Source organism: Apis mellifera, linkage group LG1 (assembly GCF_003254395.2).
Source record: "Apis mellifera strain DH4 linkage group LG1, Amel_HAv3.1, whole genome shotgun sequence".
In the NCBI taxonomy this organism is placed as follows: Eukaryota; Metazoa; Arthropoda; class Insecta; order Hymenoptera; family Apidae; genus Apis; species Apis mellifera.
In genome coordinates this window covers 4,530,519-4,551,895 of record NC_037638.1, presented here as the reverse complement: position 1 = coordinate 4,551,895, position 21,377 = coordinate 4,530,519, and the positions used below count along the sequence as shown (strand labels likewise).

The 21,377-nt window shown below is 21.5% G+C and overlaps 6 protein-coding genes across 7 annotated transcripts; 3 read left to right on the top strand and 3 right to left on the bottom strand.

Annotated features, from left to right (window-relative positions):
* The first annotated feature begins 43 nt into the window (after window positions 1-43).
* On the top strand, window positions 44-3,069 carry LOC726685 (protein AATF). Its single transcript, XM_026446262.1, is given in 4 exon segments — window positions 44-336; window positions 416-718; window positions 801-998; window positions 1,830-3,069. Coding segments are annotated over 3 exon segments (1,650 nt in total). The 5' UTR covers window positions 44-336; window positions 416-506.
* An 860-nt stretch (window positions 3,070-3,929) lies between these two features.
* Window positions 3,930-6,668, top strand: LOC412107. Its single transcript, XM_395573.6, has 3 exons — window positions 3,930-4,147; window positions 4,637-4,960; window positions 5,152-6,668. The coding sequence occupies exons 1-3, from the start codon at window positions 4,059-4,061 to the stop codon at window positions 6,611-6,613; spliced, it is 1,875 nt and encodes a 624-aa protein (XP_395573.3). The 5' UTR covers window positions 3,930-4,058; the 3' UTR covers window positions 6,614-6,668.
* A 1,025-nt stretch (window positions 6,669-7,693) lies between these two features.
* Window positions 7,694-11,459, bottom strand: LOC551531 (ribosome biogenesis protein BOP1 homolog). Its single transcript, XM_026443501.1, has 8 exons — window positions 11,283-11,459; window positions 9,892-10,833; window positions 9,091-9,769; window positions 8,817-9,026; window positions 8,375-8,652; window positions 8,206-8,305; window positions 7,944-8,139; window positions 7,694-7,876 (listed from the first exon to the last, which is right to left on the bottom strand). Exons 1-8 carry the CDS (start codon window positions 11,391-11,393, stop codon window positions 7,723-7,725), a joined length of 2,670 nt encoding a protein of 889 aa, XP_026299286.1. The 5' UTR covers window positions 11,394-11,459; the 3' UTR covers window positions 7,694-7,722.
* A 656-nt stretch (window positions 11,460-12,115) lies between these two features.
* LOC413244 (RAB6A-GEF complex partner protein 2) lies at window positions 12,116-14,444 on the bottom strand. Of its 2 annotated transcripts, XM_396690.7 has the most exons (6): window positions 14,053-14,444; window positions 13,856-13,977; window positions 13,613-13,720; window positions 13,393-13,542; window positions 12,910-13,022; window positions 12,116-12,829 (listed from the first exon to the last, which is right to left on the bottom strand). In XM_396690.7, exons 1-6 carry the CDS (start codon window positions 14,172-14,174, stop codon window positions 12,299-12,301), a joined length of 1,146 nt encoding a protein of 381 aa, XP_396690.2. In that variant the 5' UTR covers window positions 14,175-14,444; the 3' UTR covers window positions 12,116-12,298. The 2 variants fall into 2 exon arrangements, with proteins under 2 accessions (XP_396690.2, XP_006561987.1); XM_006561924.3 differs by lacking the exon at window positions 14,053-14,444 and having other exon boundaries at window positions 13,613-13,730.
* Window positions 14,445-14,798: 354 nt separating this feature from the next.
* On the top strand, window positions 14,799-15,931 carry LOC102654398. Its single transcript, XM_006561923.3, has 2 exons — window positions 14,799-14,997; window positions 15,132-15,931. The coding sequence occupies exons 1-2, from the start codon at window positions 14,866-14,868 to the stop codon at window positions 15,855-15,857; spliced, it is 858 nt and encodes a 285-aa protein (XP_006561986.1). The 5' UTR covers window positions 14,799-14,865; the 3' UTR covers window positions 15,858-15,931.
* Window positions 15,932-16,708: 777 nt separating this feature from the next.
* Window positions 16,709-19,366, bottom strand: LOC100577342. The gene is made up of 4 exons (XM_006561922.3): window positions 19,133-19,366; window positions 18,166-18,331; window positions 17,544-17,741; window positions 16,709-17,283 (listed from the first exon to the last, which is right to left on the bottom strand). The coding sequence occupies exons 1-4, from the start codon at window positions 19,172-19,174 to the stop codon at window positions 16,865-16,867; spliced, it is 825 nt and encodes a 274-aa protein (XP_006561985.2). The 5' UTR covers window positions 19,175-19,366; the 3' UTR covers window positions 16,709-16,864.
* Window positions 19,367-21,377: the final 2,011 nt, after the last annotated feature.

The window sequence follows — 21,377 nt, the reverse complement described above, 5'->3', positions numbered from 1 at the left end:
TTTACTATAAGAAATGTTACAGCTCTCTCTATATATATATCAATGCAATTTGGACGCACCACGTAGTAGGTAGTAGGTACATGTACTATTATTATATTATATTAATCTACATTGTCAATTCATGTTACATACGATATTATCGATTCAGAATGAAAGAAAAATAAGGGAACTTAATACTTTCAAAAATAGGATAAAAAAAATATTGAATATTAGACCTATTATTTATGTTATATAGTGTTATATAGTATTGATTATTAAATATATATATTGAATTATTAAAATATTAGATAAACTAACTTTTATGATAGTAAATAGCATCATATTTTATATTATTAAGTAATTATTACATATAAAATATAAATTTATTGTAAATATATTTTAATAAAAAATTATATAATAATATTCTTATGCATAGGTTATATTTATGATTATCTATGAAGAAAAGTATACATATTAAAATTTATTATTTATAATTAAATTAATTTATATTAATTTTTATCGAAATAATGTCTTTGAAAAAAAAAAGAACAACTTTAGCAGATAAAATAAATTCATTGGTTACTCCAGCACCAATAAATTTTGATTCTGATGATGAGGCTGAAGAAACAAAAGCAAAGGTAGTTGATTATTATGATGAAAGTGACAATTCAGATAATAATATTCAAGTTTCAGAGATACGTAAACAAAATGCTTATTTCTTGGATCAAATAAGTAAAAGGTAAATTTAAAATTTTATTTTAAATTAATGAATAATTTATTATGTTATAAGTTTATTAAATGATATTTAATTTCTACCATAGATATAAGGGTAAGAAAGTTTCAAGAAAAGACATATTTAATAAGGATAATGAAAATTTCAATATACAAAATATATCAGAAAATGAAAATATAAATGACATAGAAGAAGAAAGTGATGATGAAACAAATGATAGTAATAGTGAAGAAAACATTGAAGATGATGATAGTAATAATGAAGAAGATAATGATAATAAATTTAAATAAAGAATAATTATAATATATCAATATTATAATATATCAATATAATATATCAATATTTCCTTTATAGAATATTATATTAAAAAAATTCAATAAATTCATTTAAGAATTTTTAAGAAAAAGATAGTTGATAAAAATATAAAATTAAACATAAGATCAGATTCTTGAAAAATAACTTAGTTCTATTATATAATATTTTATATAATAGGATATATTATTAATTAAATATATATATTTAAAAAATATATATATTTAACATATTCATTTTCTTAATTAAATTAGTTAAATAATTTTTTAAGAATAAGGACGAAGATAGATTAGATTAGAAAGTAGGTATAAAAATAAAAAAAACGAGATGTAATATAAATAACTATTGTATAAACTGTAGTTTGATAATTATGAGTCAAACATAATAATAAAATATAAAATGTAATATACGAAAATAAAAATAATGAAATTTAATAAAAAATAAAAAATTTTTATTACTGAACAAAGAATTTGATTTAATGTCGAAATATAAATTTCGCTCCATGAAATATCCAACATGAATGCATCTGAATTTGATTGATTACAATTAACTTCAAGTTGAATATATTTATATTGGATGAAATATTATATTAAATAAGATATTATATTAAAATTTTTAAATCGTTCACTAAATTGAGTTTTTAATAAATTCTTATAATAATAAATTTTAGAAGAAATAATAAAATCTAACAAATAAATATTGGTGAATTAAATATATAAATTTATAAATATCGATATTAAAAATATCGATAATTTCGATATATCAATTTCTAAATATCGATGTATCGTTATCATTCCTAATTCCTTAAAGACGCATACATAGATAGTCTTATGGCGATAGTATGAATATCACGTGCTTTTACATATTCTAAATCAAAATAATTAAATAATATAATAAATATACAAAAAATATCAAAAATAAATATGGAAACCGAATTAGAAAAAAGTAACTGTGTTAGAAATCAATTACAACTTTGGGAAAATTTATTAGAAGTTAGAATAAAATTACAAAAATGTTTAATTACTAGTAATCAAATGCCTCAGTATGATATTTACAACGATTTTAAAACAAATGCAGAATATATGAAAATAGCTGATGAAGTGAAGAATAAATTGAAAACATTATTAAATAATATGTTGCAATTGCAAAGTTTTCTTGTAAAACAATATCCTAAAACAAAACATTTATCTACATATAATAAAAAAAGAAAAGCTGAGGAAAGCAAAGATAAAGTAGCAAATATAAGAGACCCAATGGATGAAGAAATTCCTTCAGACACAGAAGATGAAAATGAAAATAAAGATGATAAAAAGTATAGAAATTCAAATATAGAAGATGAAAATGAAAATATAAATGAAGAAATTCTTTCAGATATAGAAAATGAAAATGAAAAAAACACAGATGATGAAGATACAGACAATTTTAATAACGATATATTTAAAAAGAAATTAAAACTTGGCAACTATGAAAAAATATTAAATAATAATCATAAATCTTATATAAATTACAGAAATTCTATTATTCAAAAATGGAATGAAAAAACAAAGATAGCTAGTGGTAAATTAAATAAAAATACAAGTGAATCAACATTAAAACAAATTGAATTTGCTTTAAATGATAAACAGAAATTGCGTAATAGAAGTCGATTAAAACGATCAGAATATAAAATTATTGGTAAAGTAGAATTACCAGAAGATAATGATGGTAGAAAACTTCAAGAATATGATTCTGAAATTTATGATGATGATGATTTTTATCATCAACTTTTGAGAGATTTAATTGAATATAAATCATCTGATATTACTGATCCAGTACAACTTAGTAAACAATGGATAAAATTACAAAATATGAGACATAAAATGAAAAGAAAAATAGATACAAGAGCTACTAAAGGTAGAAGAATACGATATAATGTACATAATAAATTAATAAACTTTATGGCTCCTATCACAATAAATGATATATGGACAGATCATGCAAAGAATGAATTATATAATTCTTTATTTGGTAAAATTAAATTATCAAATGAAAAAGTTGGATGCTAGATTTAAAATAATTAATAAAATGTTAATTTTGTATATTTTATTAAAAAATATTTTATAAAGTTTGTAGCAATTTGATAATGAAATGAAAAAATATTATTTAATAAAATAAATAATAAAAACTTGTTTATTTTAAATATCAAATTATTTAAAATTTTTTAAATCTTCAATGAAGTAATTTATATAGTAATAATATATAAATATAGCTCTTTTCTTGTATATTATATATTTATTCTTCTTATATGTAATATAATATTCTAATATAAAATTTAAAATGTTAAATAATGTTTGTTTTTTTATTGTATCAAACCTGTTATTGTATATTTATATTTTTGTAAATAAAATAATTTTAATATATTAGTAAATTTTTTATGTATTAAATTATTTTTTATAATATAACATTTAGAAATAAAAAAAAATATTGTATAAATGAAAAAATATAAAAGTTATAAAAAATGTTAATAGATTTATATGATATAAAATCTAAATTCATAATTCATTTTGTTTATTATATTTATTTTATACATAAATATAATTTTAGAATTTATTTTAAATTTAATATGCTAAGGTATTCCTTAATTACTATTTATATTTATTATATATTTAATAATTTATATGTACAATATAAACAAAAAATTTTTCATTTTCATCAATATTTTCTATAAAGTTTAATAAATTTTTTTATTTTATATACTGTTTTATATTTTTTATAAAAACTTTTGAATATATATATTATTTATATACAATATTTTATTATATTTTTTTAAATAAAAAATAATTGAGAATTTTGAACAAAATTATTTTATTATAATTCAATGAAAATCTGAGCGATACTATCGCCTCTACATCCGTTCTTTTCTTACTCAATTATTTCAAACTCTATAGAATCAGTAGTTTCACTATTGGATATATTTGATCTATGGTACAGGTGATTCTCGTTTCATTCTACTTAATTTAACCGGTGATTACGCTCAAAAGAGCAGTTGATAGTTATGGATTCTGCGTGTCAAAATTCGGATTTTAGTAATAAATATTTGCTTAGTCAATTAAATATAGCTAGAAAAGAAATTAATAATTTAAGGTATTGTTTATATTTGATTGCTACTATTTTATAAATTCATATATAGAATAGATATTTTGAATATTATATAGATAATTCGAAATATCAACAAGTTCCGTTTAAATATATTGTTTTATATACACTAAAATATCCTAATGAATGTACATACGTACGCACATACATACATACATACATACATACATACATACATACATACATACATACATATATATCATACATACATACATACATATATATCATACATACATACATACATACATATATATCATACATATATACATACATACATACATATATACATAAATATATATTGCACATAGAATATTATATTAATATTCATATGAAATATTTATTGTATTTCATGAATAAAGTAAATGATATAATTGAAAATATTAATATTTAAATTATAATATTTTATGTTAGATATATATACATATATATTTTTGTAAATATTAATGTATTTTATTAATGATTTTTTCATTTTAATAGACAACAAATAAAAAGTCTTCGATACATTCATGAAAAAGATGTTGACGATATAAAACGTCTTTTGGAATCATATAAAAATGGATCATCTATGTCTGAAACAAAAGTTATAGGTCCAAATGATGTGAAACCTAGCACTAGTACAGATAATGATGCTATAAAATTAAAACCAATTGGAATAATATCTACTTGTTTTCCTAGTAAACGTGCTACACCCAGACAAACAGGAGTCTGTGGAAAAGTACCAGGAAAACTTTTATTATATAATTCAATATTTACCAATCCTGATCATGCACTTGAAGGATTACAAGATTTTTCACACTTGTGGTAAGATAATTAAAAAAATTTTTAAATATAATTTATTTTTAACTTATTATATTAATTTTGATTAAATATAATAAAAAATATTTTTTTTCTCATTTTATATGAGTTATTATGAATCATTAATCTATAGTGCATAAAAATTTTATTTTATTTATTCCCAAAGAATTAATATAAAATAATTTCTATTTCAACAGGGTTCTATTCTATTTTCATAGAAATGAATCCACACATGTTCGTGCCAAAGTTGCACCACCAAGATTAAATGGTACAAAAACCGGTGTATTTTCTACACGTTCTCCACATCGTCCATGTCCAATTGGTTTAAGTTTAGTAAAAATTACAAATATAGAAAATCATACAATATATTTTGAAGGTGTAGATATGGTTGATCAATCACCTGTATTAGATATTAAACCTTATATACCACAATATGACAGTCCATCATGTTTTGAGAAATCAAGAAATAGATCACAAGAATCTAATATAAATGATGCATTTGATTGCATAGAAGAAACTGCCAGAAATCAAATATGTGGTACAACTAGTGTTAGTCTTGGAGATGACACAAGAAATTTATTTTCAGAATCTTGTTATAGAAAAACTATTCATAAAACAAATCAAGAAACAGATATTTCTAGAGATGAAGAAATTGCTTTAAGATTACAAGCTGAAGAGTTTCAAAGAAATTCTAATTTCGAAAATTACACCAGTATAAGACATTTTTCTGAATTAAATGATATCACTTTGCACAATAATAGTACATTACGACATAACGTAGATGTAACTGGTATACATAGAACTTCTCATACATTTTCTGATACTTTATCTGATACAAGATCAAGTTTGAATATAATTAGACACAACATACTTCCATCTAATATTGAACAATCAGAAAGTTTACTAGATATAAATAATGAATTACAAAATATTAATGTAAATGGTCGTACTAATATTGAATCAGCATACGAATCGAGAAACATAGAATCTAATTATACAGAAACGCATGCTTCTCGATCTAGACTTTTAGATGGAGCTGATGGACCAAATACCATTTGTGGTACAGATATAGATTTAATTCATAGACGATCATTAAATTCAAGAATCGACAATTCTCCCATAAGAATGGGAGTACGAGAAGCTCCTGATGGAGAAGAAGGATTAGAATCACAAATTCTCACTCCGCAACATTTACCGAATCAAGAAATAAGAACTACATCAAGTAATAGTTTTCCAGACAATGGAGATGCACATTTAGTATTTTCTTCTGAATTGAGAAATGCTGAAGATAGAGAATCAAGAGCTAATTCTTCTTCAGAAGTAAGAATTCCAGAATGGATATCAAGACCTCGAACACCTCTATGTGTAGTATTTAACGATCGTGCTTTAATTCAATTAAATGAAATCTTAGGAACTAAAATTAACGATCAAAAGATTGCAATTGAAAATGTACTGCGCGAAGATCCTAGATCTGTATATTTAAGACAACGATGGGGTAGTCAATTTTATACTTTCTTAATTCACGATTTACATATCACTTGTAGATTCGATGACAATCACGGTATAGTAACAGTTTTCCAAGTCAAACACGCTGGTCGTATTTGCGAATGTGGAGAACCTGAATGGCAATGCTTGGGTCATTCACCACCCTCATCTTAAAAAACATTCTCTTATGTATATATGTATGTGTATATATATATATATATATATATATATACAATATTATATATATATGCATAACATTAATTTGCTACTATATTTTTAAAATTGTTGATTACATGTGAATGAATGAATAATTTAATTTATATATCTATAATATATTTTATTTCTATATCATATATTTTTTAAAAATTTCCTCGTTATAAAACTTTAGAGGAATGCTTATTTAAAATTTTGTGCATTACAATTGGTATTTTTAATTTAATATTTATCTATAAATTACAATAAATGATTGTATTTACATTTAATATTAAAATTTCATGACAAACAATTAGTAACTTAACTTAAGAATATTATAAGATTAAGCCAAAAATATTTTATGAATCATAATCAAATATTAAGATCTTTTTTTTTTCTGTTTAAAATTATTATTATTGAGAAATATAATTTTAAATAAATTTATTTGTTTTATACGAATGAATTTCAAACTTTTCAAATTATATTTTGATATTTATATTATATAATTAACATTATTTTTTTATGAAAATTTAGTAAAATATTTAATTACATGTTTTTTCTTTACATCTTTAATTATTATTTATTGATAATTTTATTGTTAACGAAAACAATCAATTTTTTTAAATCTTTTCTTTTTTATACGTAAAAAATAATTTTAGATTTTTTACAATATATAAATATATTTAAAAGATTTATCTAATTTTTAATCTAAAATTTATTTAAATGCTAAGATGTTAAAAATCTTATAAATTATAATAAAAGTAGATAAATCTTTTAATTATGGAATATTTATTCTATATAATTTTTTATGATTTTTTATTGTAATTATATTATTGCATAATTTTTTATTGTAATACGAAAGTTCCTATATGTTTTTAGTCTTTAAACAGTTATAGTGCAAAAGTTATACTTTAAACTTGCGCACAAAATAAAAATATTAGAAAAAAATTTATTTATAAAAAATTGTTCATCAAAATTTTTATGATATTAATACGATAATTTTAGTTTCATAATTTGATTGCATTAAAAATTACGTTAAAAAATTCATAAGGAAAAACATTGTTAACTGTGATTATATATAAATATATAATTCAAGTATACATTCGTATTGTTGAATCTGCACCTGCAGAAAATACCCATGGTTGAATAGGATGGAACATCACATCCAAAATACCAAAATCATTATAAGATTCATGATTGCATAATCTCTTAAGTGGTACGATCAATGCATTTTGCATTAAATCACTAAAATGTATTATGAAATAATTAATATATAATGAAAATTATATTAAATAATTATAAATTATCTTACTTGTACACCATTCCATGAGAAACAATAAGACTTCTATCATCAGAACCAGATGCAAAAAGAGGATATCGCTTATGAAAGATCACACTTCGAACGCCCGTACCATGTAAACGTAATGTCTGGTAAGGTTTTGTACTTAAATCAAGATCAAACCAAAGCATTTTGCGATCATAAGTGCCTACTAAAATATTATCACCTCCTAGAAATATAAATATAATTAAATAATGATAATATAAATCATTCATGTAATATTCGATTTATTTACCTGGATGAATTGCCATTGATGATATCCATTGTGAATTCGATAATAATTTTTTAATCATTTCTTGTTTTACTAAATCATATATTCGTACGTTTCGTTGAGTCTACAATTTTTTTTTTTTATTACAATTATACTTATAAAATTATACATTTAATTTGTATTTTTTACTTACTGCTACAAACAAATAAGGCCTAATTGGATGAAATAAGACACATTGTATTAAACCTTTTGATCTAGTGAATGGTAATTGAGATCTTCGTTTCGATAATTGATTTATTAAGACAGATCTATTTTGACCATCTGGCATAACAGCAGCAAAATAATCACCTTTACCATGCCAAGTTACTTGTTTCACTATCTTAAAATGATTTAAAATTATTCTGATTCCATCAGTCCAATGTTCACCTTCTGCTTGTTCCCATTGAACAGCAGTTTTCACTCTCTCACTTACTGTAAATATAATTATTCTAATTATTATTTTTTAGTAATGTTCATAAAATTACAATATTATAAATAGTTATAGTACATTTTTAAATTATACAAATATAATACAATATATTTAAAAATATATATAATAAAATATATAATATAATATAAAAAATATATTAAAATACCTATAACATCACTTTGTGGTATTATTTCTAGTAATTGATTTGTTTTACTAGTAATTAAATGATCTCCTATACCAGGATTTATCAAAAGAATCTTTTTATCTGCAGCTACCGCTATAAGTGATAGAGATTGATTTGGAGACCATGCTGTAGATCTAATAATTCCTCCACATGGAATTGTCTTTACACATCTGCCTGTTGCTATTTCCCATACTATCAAACAATTAATTGTTATATATAATATATAATATACAATATTTTATATAAAGGAACTTACTTTTTAAATTCATATCATCACTACCAGAAGCAATGTATTGCCCCATTGGTTCTGCAGTAATACTTCTTATCATATCTGTGTGACCTTTAAATACCATGGACATTGTTGTAGGGAATGGTTGTAAATCCTTTGGACTAGGTAATTGAGGTACTAAAGCTTCAGGTTCTATAGTTAACTTCATTTTCAATGCTCTAGGACATAAATACAAATCTAGACATCTCTGAAATCTTTCTTTAACATATTTCGGATAAGAAGGAACTTCGCGAAGTGAATTAAATTTCTGTGGAATGAAATGTAATTTTCGTTTCCATGGTGCTGTTTGTAATTTATTCCATTCTTTTAATTCTTTTTTATCAAATAGATATTCTGGTGGAGGATTATAACTTTCTGCATGTCCAGGTAAATGTCTTTTTGGTGGTGGAATATGTTTATGAATTCTACGCATTTCTTCAGCTTGGTCATCTGATTGCCACAACATGTAAAATTGTGGATCGTTTTTTTTCTGTTCTTTTTCTTTCTTTAATTCTTCTGTAGATTTTATCCAACCCATTTTAAGTGCATGAACTAATTTTGATATTTTTTTAGCTTCTGGTTTAGATGGTAAGAATGAACGTTTATGTTCTGGAAATTTACGTACTGGTGTTTTCATTATTTCTGAAGTGAACCATTCTATCCATGGCTTTAGTAAAACAATAACATTAAAAAGTAAATTAGTATAGGAGATCAATTAATGAATTATTATTAAGTTATAAAATATTAAACAATAAAAATTACAATTAATCTTATTAATAAAATACTTACAGAATATTCATCAAAAGTTATATCAGGAATTTTCCGTTTTTGTATCCTTGTAATTAAATCTATATCTGCTTCACTTAATTTAACATCTTGTCCAGTCTGAGGATCTTTAATTGTTCTCCAAAAATCAGGATCTTCCATTCTTTTCAAAAAATTATCTAACTGATCACCTTTTTGAGGTTTTATAATTTTTTTACCATCCCAATTATAACCAATGTGATCATAGTCATTATACCATTTCATTGGTATATTTCCAATTGTATTGCGAATATCTTCTTCATCAGAACTATCATATTCATATTCATCTATTTGCTGATTTTTTATCATTTTATCACTATTTATTTTTTTGTTTATGTTAGATTCAATATTTTTTTTTAAATCTTTTTCTTCAGATCTTTTTACATCATTTAATTTAAAATTATTATCATTTTTTATTTTATTATTCTGTATAGAAATATTTGATACATTTGATTTATTAATTTTATTTGTAAAGTATATGTTTTGTTTATTAATTTGTATCTTATTAGATACATTGTTTTTGTTATTGATATTAGATATAGAAGATCTATCTTTTTTTATCTCTTTAGATTTATTTTGTTTAAATTTGAAATTTTCATTTTTTAAAAAGTTTTCCAAAGTTTTATGTTCACTTTCATTAGTGTTTTTATTGAGAGAAATTTTTTCCTCGTCATTTTCGGAATAATCTTTATCCAAACTAAGATCATCTGAATCTTTATCCAAACTAAGATCATCTGAATCTTTATCCAAACCAAGATCATCTGAATCTGTTTCAAAACTTAATTCTTCTTCATCATTAGATTCAAAAACAATTGGATCTTTTTCGGTATCTGATTCAGGAATATCTTGATTTTCATCTATTTCTTCATCTGTGCTTTCATCATTGTTATTCACTTCAGCAGACAATAAATCTTCAGCACCTGAATCCTAAATAATTTTTCCATTTAAATTACTTTATATTTCTTTACAATATAATCTTTTTAAAATAAATAATATTTTAATTTAAATAATTATATTTTTTATATTATTATATTAATTTTTATATTTTTAAATTTGGATTTAATAATATATATATATATAAATATATATATATATATTTTTGATCATATTATAATAATAATAAATTTTTTAAATTCAACTTATATATAAATTTGATTAAAAATATGTTGTCATGAGATAAAATTTCATAAAACTTATTTGATATTTAAATATTTAAATTATTTATATATTTAATAAAAAATATTCAATAAGATAATAATTCTATAATTTATTTCTTATTAAAACGATTTTTATTAAAAAATTATTAGTTTAAAAAATATATATTAAAAAGTTGTATATCTTTTATAAATGAGAATGCAGTATTAAAAAAACATTACCGATTCTTCTTTAAATATAGATTTTGTTGAATTCTCTTCTTCTTCTGTAACATTATTTTTAATTTTTGTGTTACTCAATTTTCTTTTTGAAGTTTTCTGTTTATTCTTCATTTCTTCACGTGTATACAAATAATAGAAAGGTTATGTATATTCACGTGATATTAGTTTCAAATTTATGTACTTATGTATATAACCATAAATAAAATATTTATATGATAAAACTATAACTTAATATATTTTTTATTTCACACAAGCGTAAATATTATTTTAGTATTGTTAATTTATTTTAATATTATTTTCAATATTAAGTAATAAAATTGAAATTTTTTAACTTTTAAGAATTTAAATTAATAAAAAATAATTTTGAAAAATTATTTAAATTAATTTTTTTTAATTTATTTAGATTATTTCCTATTAAGTTTAAATTCTTTAATAGTTAATAGAAAATATAATAAAAAATTGTATTATTTATTGAAATGAAAAAAAATATGAAAATATCTCAAATAAATGCTTAAAATTTAAAAAAATTCAAACAGTTAGAAAAGTTAGATTTTTTTTTTATTTTAATAATTATTTATTTAATAATTTCACTAAAATGTATTATTGTATTATTTATTTTTAATATATTATTTTAATCTACATTAATTTATTAATTGTTTAAAATTGTTTGATGAATCCTTAATTTTTTTATAAATGTTAAATAAAAATAATTAACAAAATTTTAACTTTTTAAACAATATTTCATAAAGATAAATTAAATTTTATTGAATATTAAAGAAATATTACAATTAATTATAATGTGAATAAGATATTAAAAATATTTTAGATTACTTAAATATAATATATAATTTGTTTTGTTAAATTCATATACATTATATAAATAAAATACTTTATTTATGTACATTTTTCTATATTTATCTTCTTGAAAAATTTATATAATAGATATGAAAATTTAACTATTTATACTACTATAAATAAAAAATAATCTATAAATTCTTACAATATTTTTCAATTTGCTATATCACTATATTATATTTTATTTGTTGTGCAGTATTAGGTGGTGTAGTTGTTGGATGAATATGAACAGGTAAATCCCAAATCATTGTTTCAACATCCAAAACTAATGGTCCTTGCCAATTAATACTAGTTTCATTTGGCATTTCTACTAGTTTTGAAGTTGTAACAAATTCAAAATGTAATCTCCATTTTAATGTCATTAAATCAGTTGTAAAATCCGGTGTTACATGTAATGGTATTGGTAATACTAAATGAGAATATTTTAAACCCATACACATTTCATGATGTTTATTGTAACTAACTAAAGTTGGAGTTATGGCCTTTCCTCGTCTGTATTCATCAGAAATATGTTCTTCTGATTGTAATGCAACAGATACTTGTGCACAAGAAACAGTAGCATTTGAGAAATCAAATGTTCCAACTATATCTTCTCCAAGTTTATAGGAATTTTTGAAAAGACAAAATCTTACGACGCGTCCACGTCCATTTGTAATATTATAAAAATTTGGACTACGTCTAGCTGTTAAATTCTAAATATAAAAACAAAATATTAATTGACAATATATATATATCATAAAATATATAGTTTTTAATAAAAAGTTTAATAAACCTGAAGAGTTTGTAGTGCCACATCTAATGGAGTTTCTCTATGTTGTGTTTCCATGAATGGATTATTTGGACTTAAATCAACACTATCATTGCAAGCAGCTACTTCCGGCAATTCTAAAATTGTTAAATTGAAAATTATATGCAAATATAGAATTATTAAATATTTTATATTTAAGAAAAAATTATTTTATATATATATTTATAGATATAAAACTATTTCCTAAATGATTAATTTTTTGTTTTCATTATAGGTAAAATTTTACAATCTTAATTTCATATAGAAAAAAATTATATATCTTTATTATAAGAAAAATTGATAATAAATTGATAAAATAAATGAAAAGTTTGTATTATATTTAATACAATTATTAATAAAATAATAGCTTTAAATGCAATTTTTTCATATTTTTGAGAACATTATAAATTTATTCATTTATTTCTATATAAAAAATAAGTTTAATAAACCAGATAAATAATATACTACCACTCAAAGAAAGGACTCTAAATGGAATTCTAAGCAATTTTATAGCTGTGTTTACTCGTTGTGTTCCAACAGTGATTTTATATGAATATTTTACTGCATGTCCTCTATAAGATGGAGGTGCATCGCTTGGAATTGTTTCCCGATAGAGATCTATAAAACTTAAATATTTAATTTTTAATCATAAATCTAAAATATATTTAAATTTTTATTACAGACTCACATGTTTTACTTTCACCAGGAGATAAACGTAAATCACAAAATAAAATTTTAGGCTTTGTGTTTAGAACAACATGACCATTATCTTGTTGCCATGGTGCAAATGTTGTATCTGCAAGATACTTATTATAAAAAACAAGCAGAATGAATTATAAAGTTAAAAAAATAATTCAACATTTAAATAAATCTACATGAGATATAATAAAAAATGGAAAAAAAATTATTACTTTAAAACATAATAACTTACTTGCATTAATAGCAGCTAATTGAGCTGTCATGTTTAATTTTTCTGAAAAAACAATTTTACTATTTGTGGAACATTGACAATGAACTTGAGCACTAGCCCATGCAAGACTTTCAAAAATATCACTGAAATTAAATATAATTTATGTATAAAAAGTAGAGAAAGATCTTTTTGATATCAATAAATTAATAATATATTACCTATGACTTTGAGAAATTTGATGAATTGGATTTGGAGGATTACTAAACGAGACTAAACATTCTATAACTTCACCAGAAAAATATACGGGTCCTCTAATTAATTTTGCTGTTATTTCAATCATAATTTTTGTTATAAATTGCAAATAATTTTCTTAAATAATTTTTGAAATATGTTTAATCCTATAATGTAAATATTTCGTATCACAAAATTCGTTTTATATCTTATTGTTTCATAAAAATTCAATTTTTCTGTTCTATTATACAAAATGATATTTAAAATTAATTTCATGTATTATTTTCAATTTGTGAACTTCATTTTATTATTTTCTTCTCCTATTTTCAAAATTGACATTTTTAGGATTTTATTAATATTAGTCTAGAATTATAAATATATAGAGTATCAATACAATACTAAATTTTATTATTACACATATATAATATTTTTAAATATTGTTTACAATATTTCAATTTATATTAATTTATATTAACTGTGTCTATATATATTATTTAATTTGTTATAATTCAATTTAAGCCATTAGACTTAAAAACAAATTACGCGTGTAAAATTTCAATTTCTAATACGTATCCATTTGTTTGTTTCGTAGTATATTTTGTTTCTCCTAATTGTAATGCTTTACTTTCACTTAATAATTCAATATTTATTGATAAGTATTTTATTAGAAATACAAATTATAATATAATTTATTAAAAAAATAATATTTATTTTTGTAAACACTTGTATCGCAATGATATCAATTTTTTACTTTAAATTGTGTAATCATTAGTGAATTAATAATAAAAATTATTATTGCAATGGCAAAAATAACTGTATGTGAAATTTTTAACCAAATTGATGACAAATATTATACACTTTATGTAGAATGGTTTAATTCACATCTTAAAATAATGTTATTAGAATCAAAAATATTACCGTTGATTGGTGAGGTTAGTTCATAAATAAAAAAAAATAAATAAATAAAAAATAAAAAAATAAAAAAAATAAAAAAAATTTGAATTCAATTATATAAATTTTTAAAAATATATAAGTTTTATTCAATAAAAAAATTGTTATATTGTAGATGAACACTAAAAGTATAAATGATTTTTCTAATGAATTATCTAAATCATTTGATGAGTATTTTACAGAAACAAAGAAAATACTTTGTGGGAAAGATACAGAAATTAAATATTTTGTTAAAAATAAAATTTTAGAATGGAGAAATAATGTATGGATCCTTGGAAGAATTGAATTGCATTCTATTTCAGATATTCAAATAATTTGTGAAAATTTTCAACAACTATTAAAATTTTACCAAAGTATTGAAAATAAAGTAACTATATTAGAAGAAGAAAATAAAAATTTAATACACAAAAATGAAAAATTAAATTTGGAAATAGAAAAAATGATAGAAATCAAAACTACTATGGAACAAGATCTTTATAAAAAATTTATAGCACTCCTAAATTCAAAAAAAAAGAAAATTAAAGAATTAGAAAATACTATAAAAGAAAAAGAAAGTAGTAAAAAATCAATTTTTGATGTATGTACAGATGAAAGTGAAGAATCTGAAAAAGAAGATCAAACTGGAAATTACATTTCGACATTATCTACTAAACAAAAATCTTTTATTAATAATAATCCAAAAAAAATACAGAAAAATAAAAAAATTGATAATATTTCTGATGATAAAATAATTTATGAAGCATCTAGCAGCAAAGATGATTCAAATAATTTTAGCTCTAAGAAATCAAGAAGTAGTTTAACTTTTACCGAAGAAGAATCTGATAATGAATTATTTCTTTAATAATATATTTTATTTATAACTTTTATTTATAATCTATTAAAAGAATTATATAAAATTTTTCATATTGTGCAATGAATGCTTAAAAATTGTTTATATTATGAATATAAATAATATTTTATTATATCATATAATTATTATTTTATTTTAATGAAATTTAATTCATGAAAATATTCTAATTCATGAATTTTATATAAAATATTTTTTAAATATATTAAATTATAATGAAAAAAATATTTAATCTAAAAATAAAATAAATTTATTTATATATATTTTTATTATTAATTATATTTATACTCTATTTTGTATATAAATTATAAATTACTATTATAAATTTTATTATAATGAATTAATCAAAGAATTATAATTAACATAAAATTATTGTAAAATTATAATATGTGCATATTCACATAATATTTTTACTTTTCAATAAAAAGAAGTAAGAATGTATATATATTAAAAAATATATTAAAATAATATATTAAAAAATTTTATACAATATGATAAAATATAGATCTATAATTTTTACAATAAAATATTTTTTTCTATAAAATAATTTTCTAATGCTAAATCATATAATTATTAAATATTATATAATTATTATAATTGTTGAATTTATTGAATTATTTTTATCATTTCATTAAAATAAAATATTTTTACGGATTGAATAAAAATATATAAATTCAAGATGGTGGAAACATATTTAACATATCATGATCCTATATAATTTTCCGAATATGCGATAATGCACATATTGCAAATAATTTGAATCATTATTATATCATTTTCATTTATTTATTGAAATATAAAATATATTTATTATTACATTTAACTATGTTATTATTATATTTAACTAATTATTGTAATTTTTAATCATATTAGTGATTAAACATATTGAATTTTGATCTGTAAATTTAATGCATTATCATTTTTATATTTCTCAAACGAATATGATTGTCAAAAAACTAATACTAATGATAATAAATATAAATATTTATTGAATAGAAATATTAATGTCGTATCTCATAAGAAAATTGTCGATCATTCTGCTCCGTTGATATTCGAGGATGAATAGATGAAGGTAATGTTACCGTAGAAGGATTAACAAATGGTGTGTGATAATCGTAACGATAATAAGCGAATGATTCCCATCGGGATGTATGTTGAACATTTAAAGAAGTAGTTGTAGTAACTGGTGCATTATTAGCGTAATAATTCCTTTCTGTTACGTTCGGGACATAATTGTATTGTGGTTCTAGAAGACTTTGCAGATGCCGTATGTACGTAATCGCGTGCCTAAGCGATTCGATCTTCGAAAGTTTTTTACCAGGTGGTTTACAGATTGGAAGCTTCGATCGTAACAATTCAAAAGCACGATTCATATCGCGCATTCTTGTGCGTTCACGATCACAAGCTGATTTTTTGTAATCTGAAAATGAGATAGAAATCAATTTAAAAAAATATATAACATTTAAATTATATATAAGAAATATTTTTTGATATATAAATGTAATTATAAATTATAATAGTTATATAATAATATAAATTATATTTTTTTTTATTTGTAAATTAATTTTTAGCACAGAGATGTAACATGAAATGGTAATAACGCAGGAATAAATATTACGTATAAAAGAATAAGTTATTTTATTATTTATTGTTATTAGAATTATATACTATTTACTTCACCTTTCTCAGTTTGTGATGATTCTCTTTGAACTGATTTAATGTTAGTCTCGTGAAGAATTTCTAAATGAGGATTGGTATTAATCATTTCCGGTTCGGGAACTCTTATTACAAATACTCGATCATCATTTTGTTGACGATCTTCGAAATTTCCATCATGCCATGATCTTCTTGTTGATTGTCGAGATATATTTGAATTTTCTATAAATAAATATCTCGTAATTATTTTCTAATTATTTTCTAATGATTATTATTTTGAAATATTTTTTTATTTGTCTTAATGATTTTAAATAATAGATTAATATTATAATTCACGTATTCGATGGTAAGATATTTTTATCATATGATAAAATATTATTAAATGGTATTTTTATTTAATATTAAACAAAAACTTAATATTTAATACTGTTCAATATCAATAATAAATAATAAGATGACATAGTTTTATTAATTGAATAATATTATATAAAATAAATAATAAAATATTTCTTTGTATAAACCTGTCAATTATATCCTTTATGCGTATCTTGTATGTCCTGCATATTGTATAGGAAAAAAATTAAATGTATACAATATAATATAAATAAATATTACGAATTAATATGAATATATACCATGAATATACCTGATCCATTTCTTATTAACTGATCTTGCAAATATTGATTGACACTGATCAATTTAGACGATGAACTTTTCTCTTGATTTAAGATTTCTTGCTGTTGTTGTTTAGAATTTTTATCTAGATCCAACAATATTGGCGAATGAGCGCACTCTTCGCTATCATTTTCCGACTAAAAGAAATTAAAATAAATTTTCGATCTTTAGAAATGTTCTTTTCTTACTCCTTTTTTTTTTTTTTTTTTTTTGTAAAAAATTAAAAATTTAGAAATTCGATTAATTATTATACGAAATGAAACATGTGAATTCAAATATTTCATCGATCGATCCTTTTGACGTATATATATATATATAAGATAAAATTAAAAATTATTACGTAATTATACATAAGAATAATTTTCATGTACAACATCTGTTGTGGATAATTAAAAAACAATTTGAAAAATAATTACAAATGTAATATATAATTTAAAAATATTATTAAATTTTTATTTAATTAACAAATATGATATCCGAAATAATTATAACGAATGGAGAAGAGACTTTTCTAAAGAAATATTTTAAGATGTCGAATAAAGAAAATTGTTCTTCTTCTTACATTTCTAAACGCATTTTAAATTAATCTTTTATTGAAAAAACACATTAAATACATAATCATTCCCTCATTTATCCATGTTTCATTTTTATTATTGATAAAAATTAACGAGGATATTAAAAATAAATTTTCCAATTAATTTCTAGAAATCTTCTGTTATACAACAAGATAAGTAAAGCATTAAATAATACATCTACTTCTTCATATCGAAGAAAATACGAAATACACAGTTTAAATATATATTTATTGGAAAAATTGAATCACGATGTCAAAGTTTTCTAAAAAAAACAAGTGAATAAAAATCTGAATCTGAAAATTGCATCCTCCCGTGCAAATACCCTTACCTATGCGTAGCAAGGGGTTGAAGGGTTGACATTACCTCGTTTCTCGACAACTCGTTGCCGTATTCCTCCGAGTCCATTCCGAAGAATCGAGTGGTTGTTAAGAGAAATATATCGGCCGGTTCGTTCCTAGAACAGTTTATCCAGAGGAAGGTGGTAAAGGGTACTGTCGATCTACTGTCTTCCTCGAGGAACTTTTCTCGAAGGCATATATCACACGCAAACTGTCGAACTCGTTTGTCGTCGGATAAGATGTGGATCGGTCACAGACAGTCGTTATTAATGTTAATTTTATCCATTTATTAAGTATTCAGGTGTTCCAACAGGGGCTCTCAATTTAAGGAAGGAACATCGGATCGTCCAATGATTTTTCTCTCCCGAATGGCCCCTTGTACGATTCCTCCTGAAATTGAAACGACAATTTGCGAATTATTATGTAGAAATATTAATTTTTCCTTTTCTTTTTTTTTTTTTTTTTGGAACTTTACAGGTATTAATTAATCTTTCGTTTTAAAAATTAAAAAGAAATGTACATAGTTGTTTTATTTACCCTTGGAAGGTATCGAAGATTCACGATCAATGTTGTGAAACTTTGAGGAGGAATTTCATTTTTCGTAATCTTAATAAATAGAAAAAAATTGAGGCAAATATTTGAAAGAAAATATTGTTTTTATACCAAATAATAAAAGTATTGAAAATTTCTACGATAAATGTTTAAGATACTCGCTGTAATGTTTGTTTCAATGTATAATTAAGTAAATAGTCTTATCGATCGATATTTGGGGATAATTAAACATAATATTATCGCATACCTCGAAATTCGATGATTAAGATATAGTTAATAGAATGTTTTGAATTTTTGTGAAAATAAGTGGATAAATAAATTTTCTATTTCTATTATTATTCCATTTTAACTCTTTTAAGAATTTTAAAGAGTAAGATATAGTTTTAAGATATAGTTAATAGACTGTTTTGAATTCTTGTGAAAATAAGTGGATAAATAAATTTTCTATTTCTGTTATTATTCCATTTTAACTCTTTTAAGAATTTTAAAGAGTAAGATATAGTTTTAAGATATAGTTAATAGACTGTTTTGAATTCTTGTGAAAATAAGTGGATAAATAAATTTTCTATTTCTATTATTATTCCATTTTAACTCTTTTAAGAATATTTTCCCTATGTGATCAAATTTCAAATGATGTAATATTTTATTTTATCTTAAAATAATTATCTTAAAATACGTTTGAAAAAAATTATTTTTAATCGATATAAAGTTTTCTTTTATATTTCGACAAATAAAATTTCATGCATAAAACACTCGTAATTTTTATTTATATATATTTTATTTATATTAATTTATATTATTTTTCTTAATATTTCAGTATATAAAGATTGTAACATTATAAATTTACTCAATTTTTAATCAACAAACATTTTTCCTGTCAAATTGAATGAGAATCTCTGGGATGATCAGAATAAAAGTGGGAATGCAAACATCAAAACATAATAGACGCCCGCTATGGAAATGCGAATGGAAATATTAGTGAGACAAGCGATGCAAGTATAACGGATTGTGAAGAATAAAGATAATCATTTTCAAAAACGCGTGGGAAATTTTATAGAAAATTAAGTATTTAGATGACGATATGAAAAAACCAGATATGGAATGGATTAGGAAAAAACTACAAATTTTTATAGATATTTGGTTTTTGATCTGATAGCTTATTTTTATTTATTTAAGAAATGTATATAATGATGCATTTTTTTTAATTAAAATTTACGATACATCATGTATAAAATTATTGAAGTAACGAAAGTAGTGAAATATTTTATAAAATAAAAAATAAAAAATTATTGTATAAAATAAATGTATATGAAAAATTCTAGACGGCTATTACTTTTATGACTATATCTTGAAAATTTTCTGATAAATATTGTTTGAATTTTATTTGAAAAAAATAAAATGAATTAAAGAAATTATCTAAGAATAATTTATATATAAATTATATTATAGAGATATATTATGAAGTAATATCTATTTTTTTACGGTAAAGATTAAAGTACATTGTACTTTTAAAAAAGAAATGATAAAAGTGCGTTTAATTGACATTTAATTCGTACTTTGTCTTATCACGCGCCAAAAACAAGCGTAGACAAGGAGAGTAAATAATGAGAGAAGGATAGAAATAGAATAAAAATATTGAAATCAGCGCCATCTTCAGAGTGCCGCAAATGAAACTCAAAAACAAAGGACAGAAAATAATGAGAAAAGGATAGAAAGAG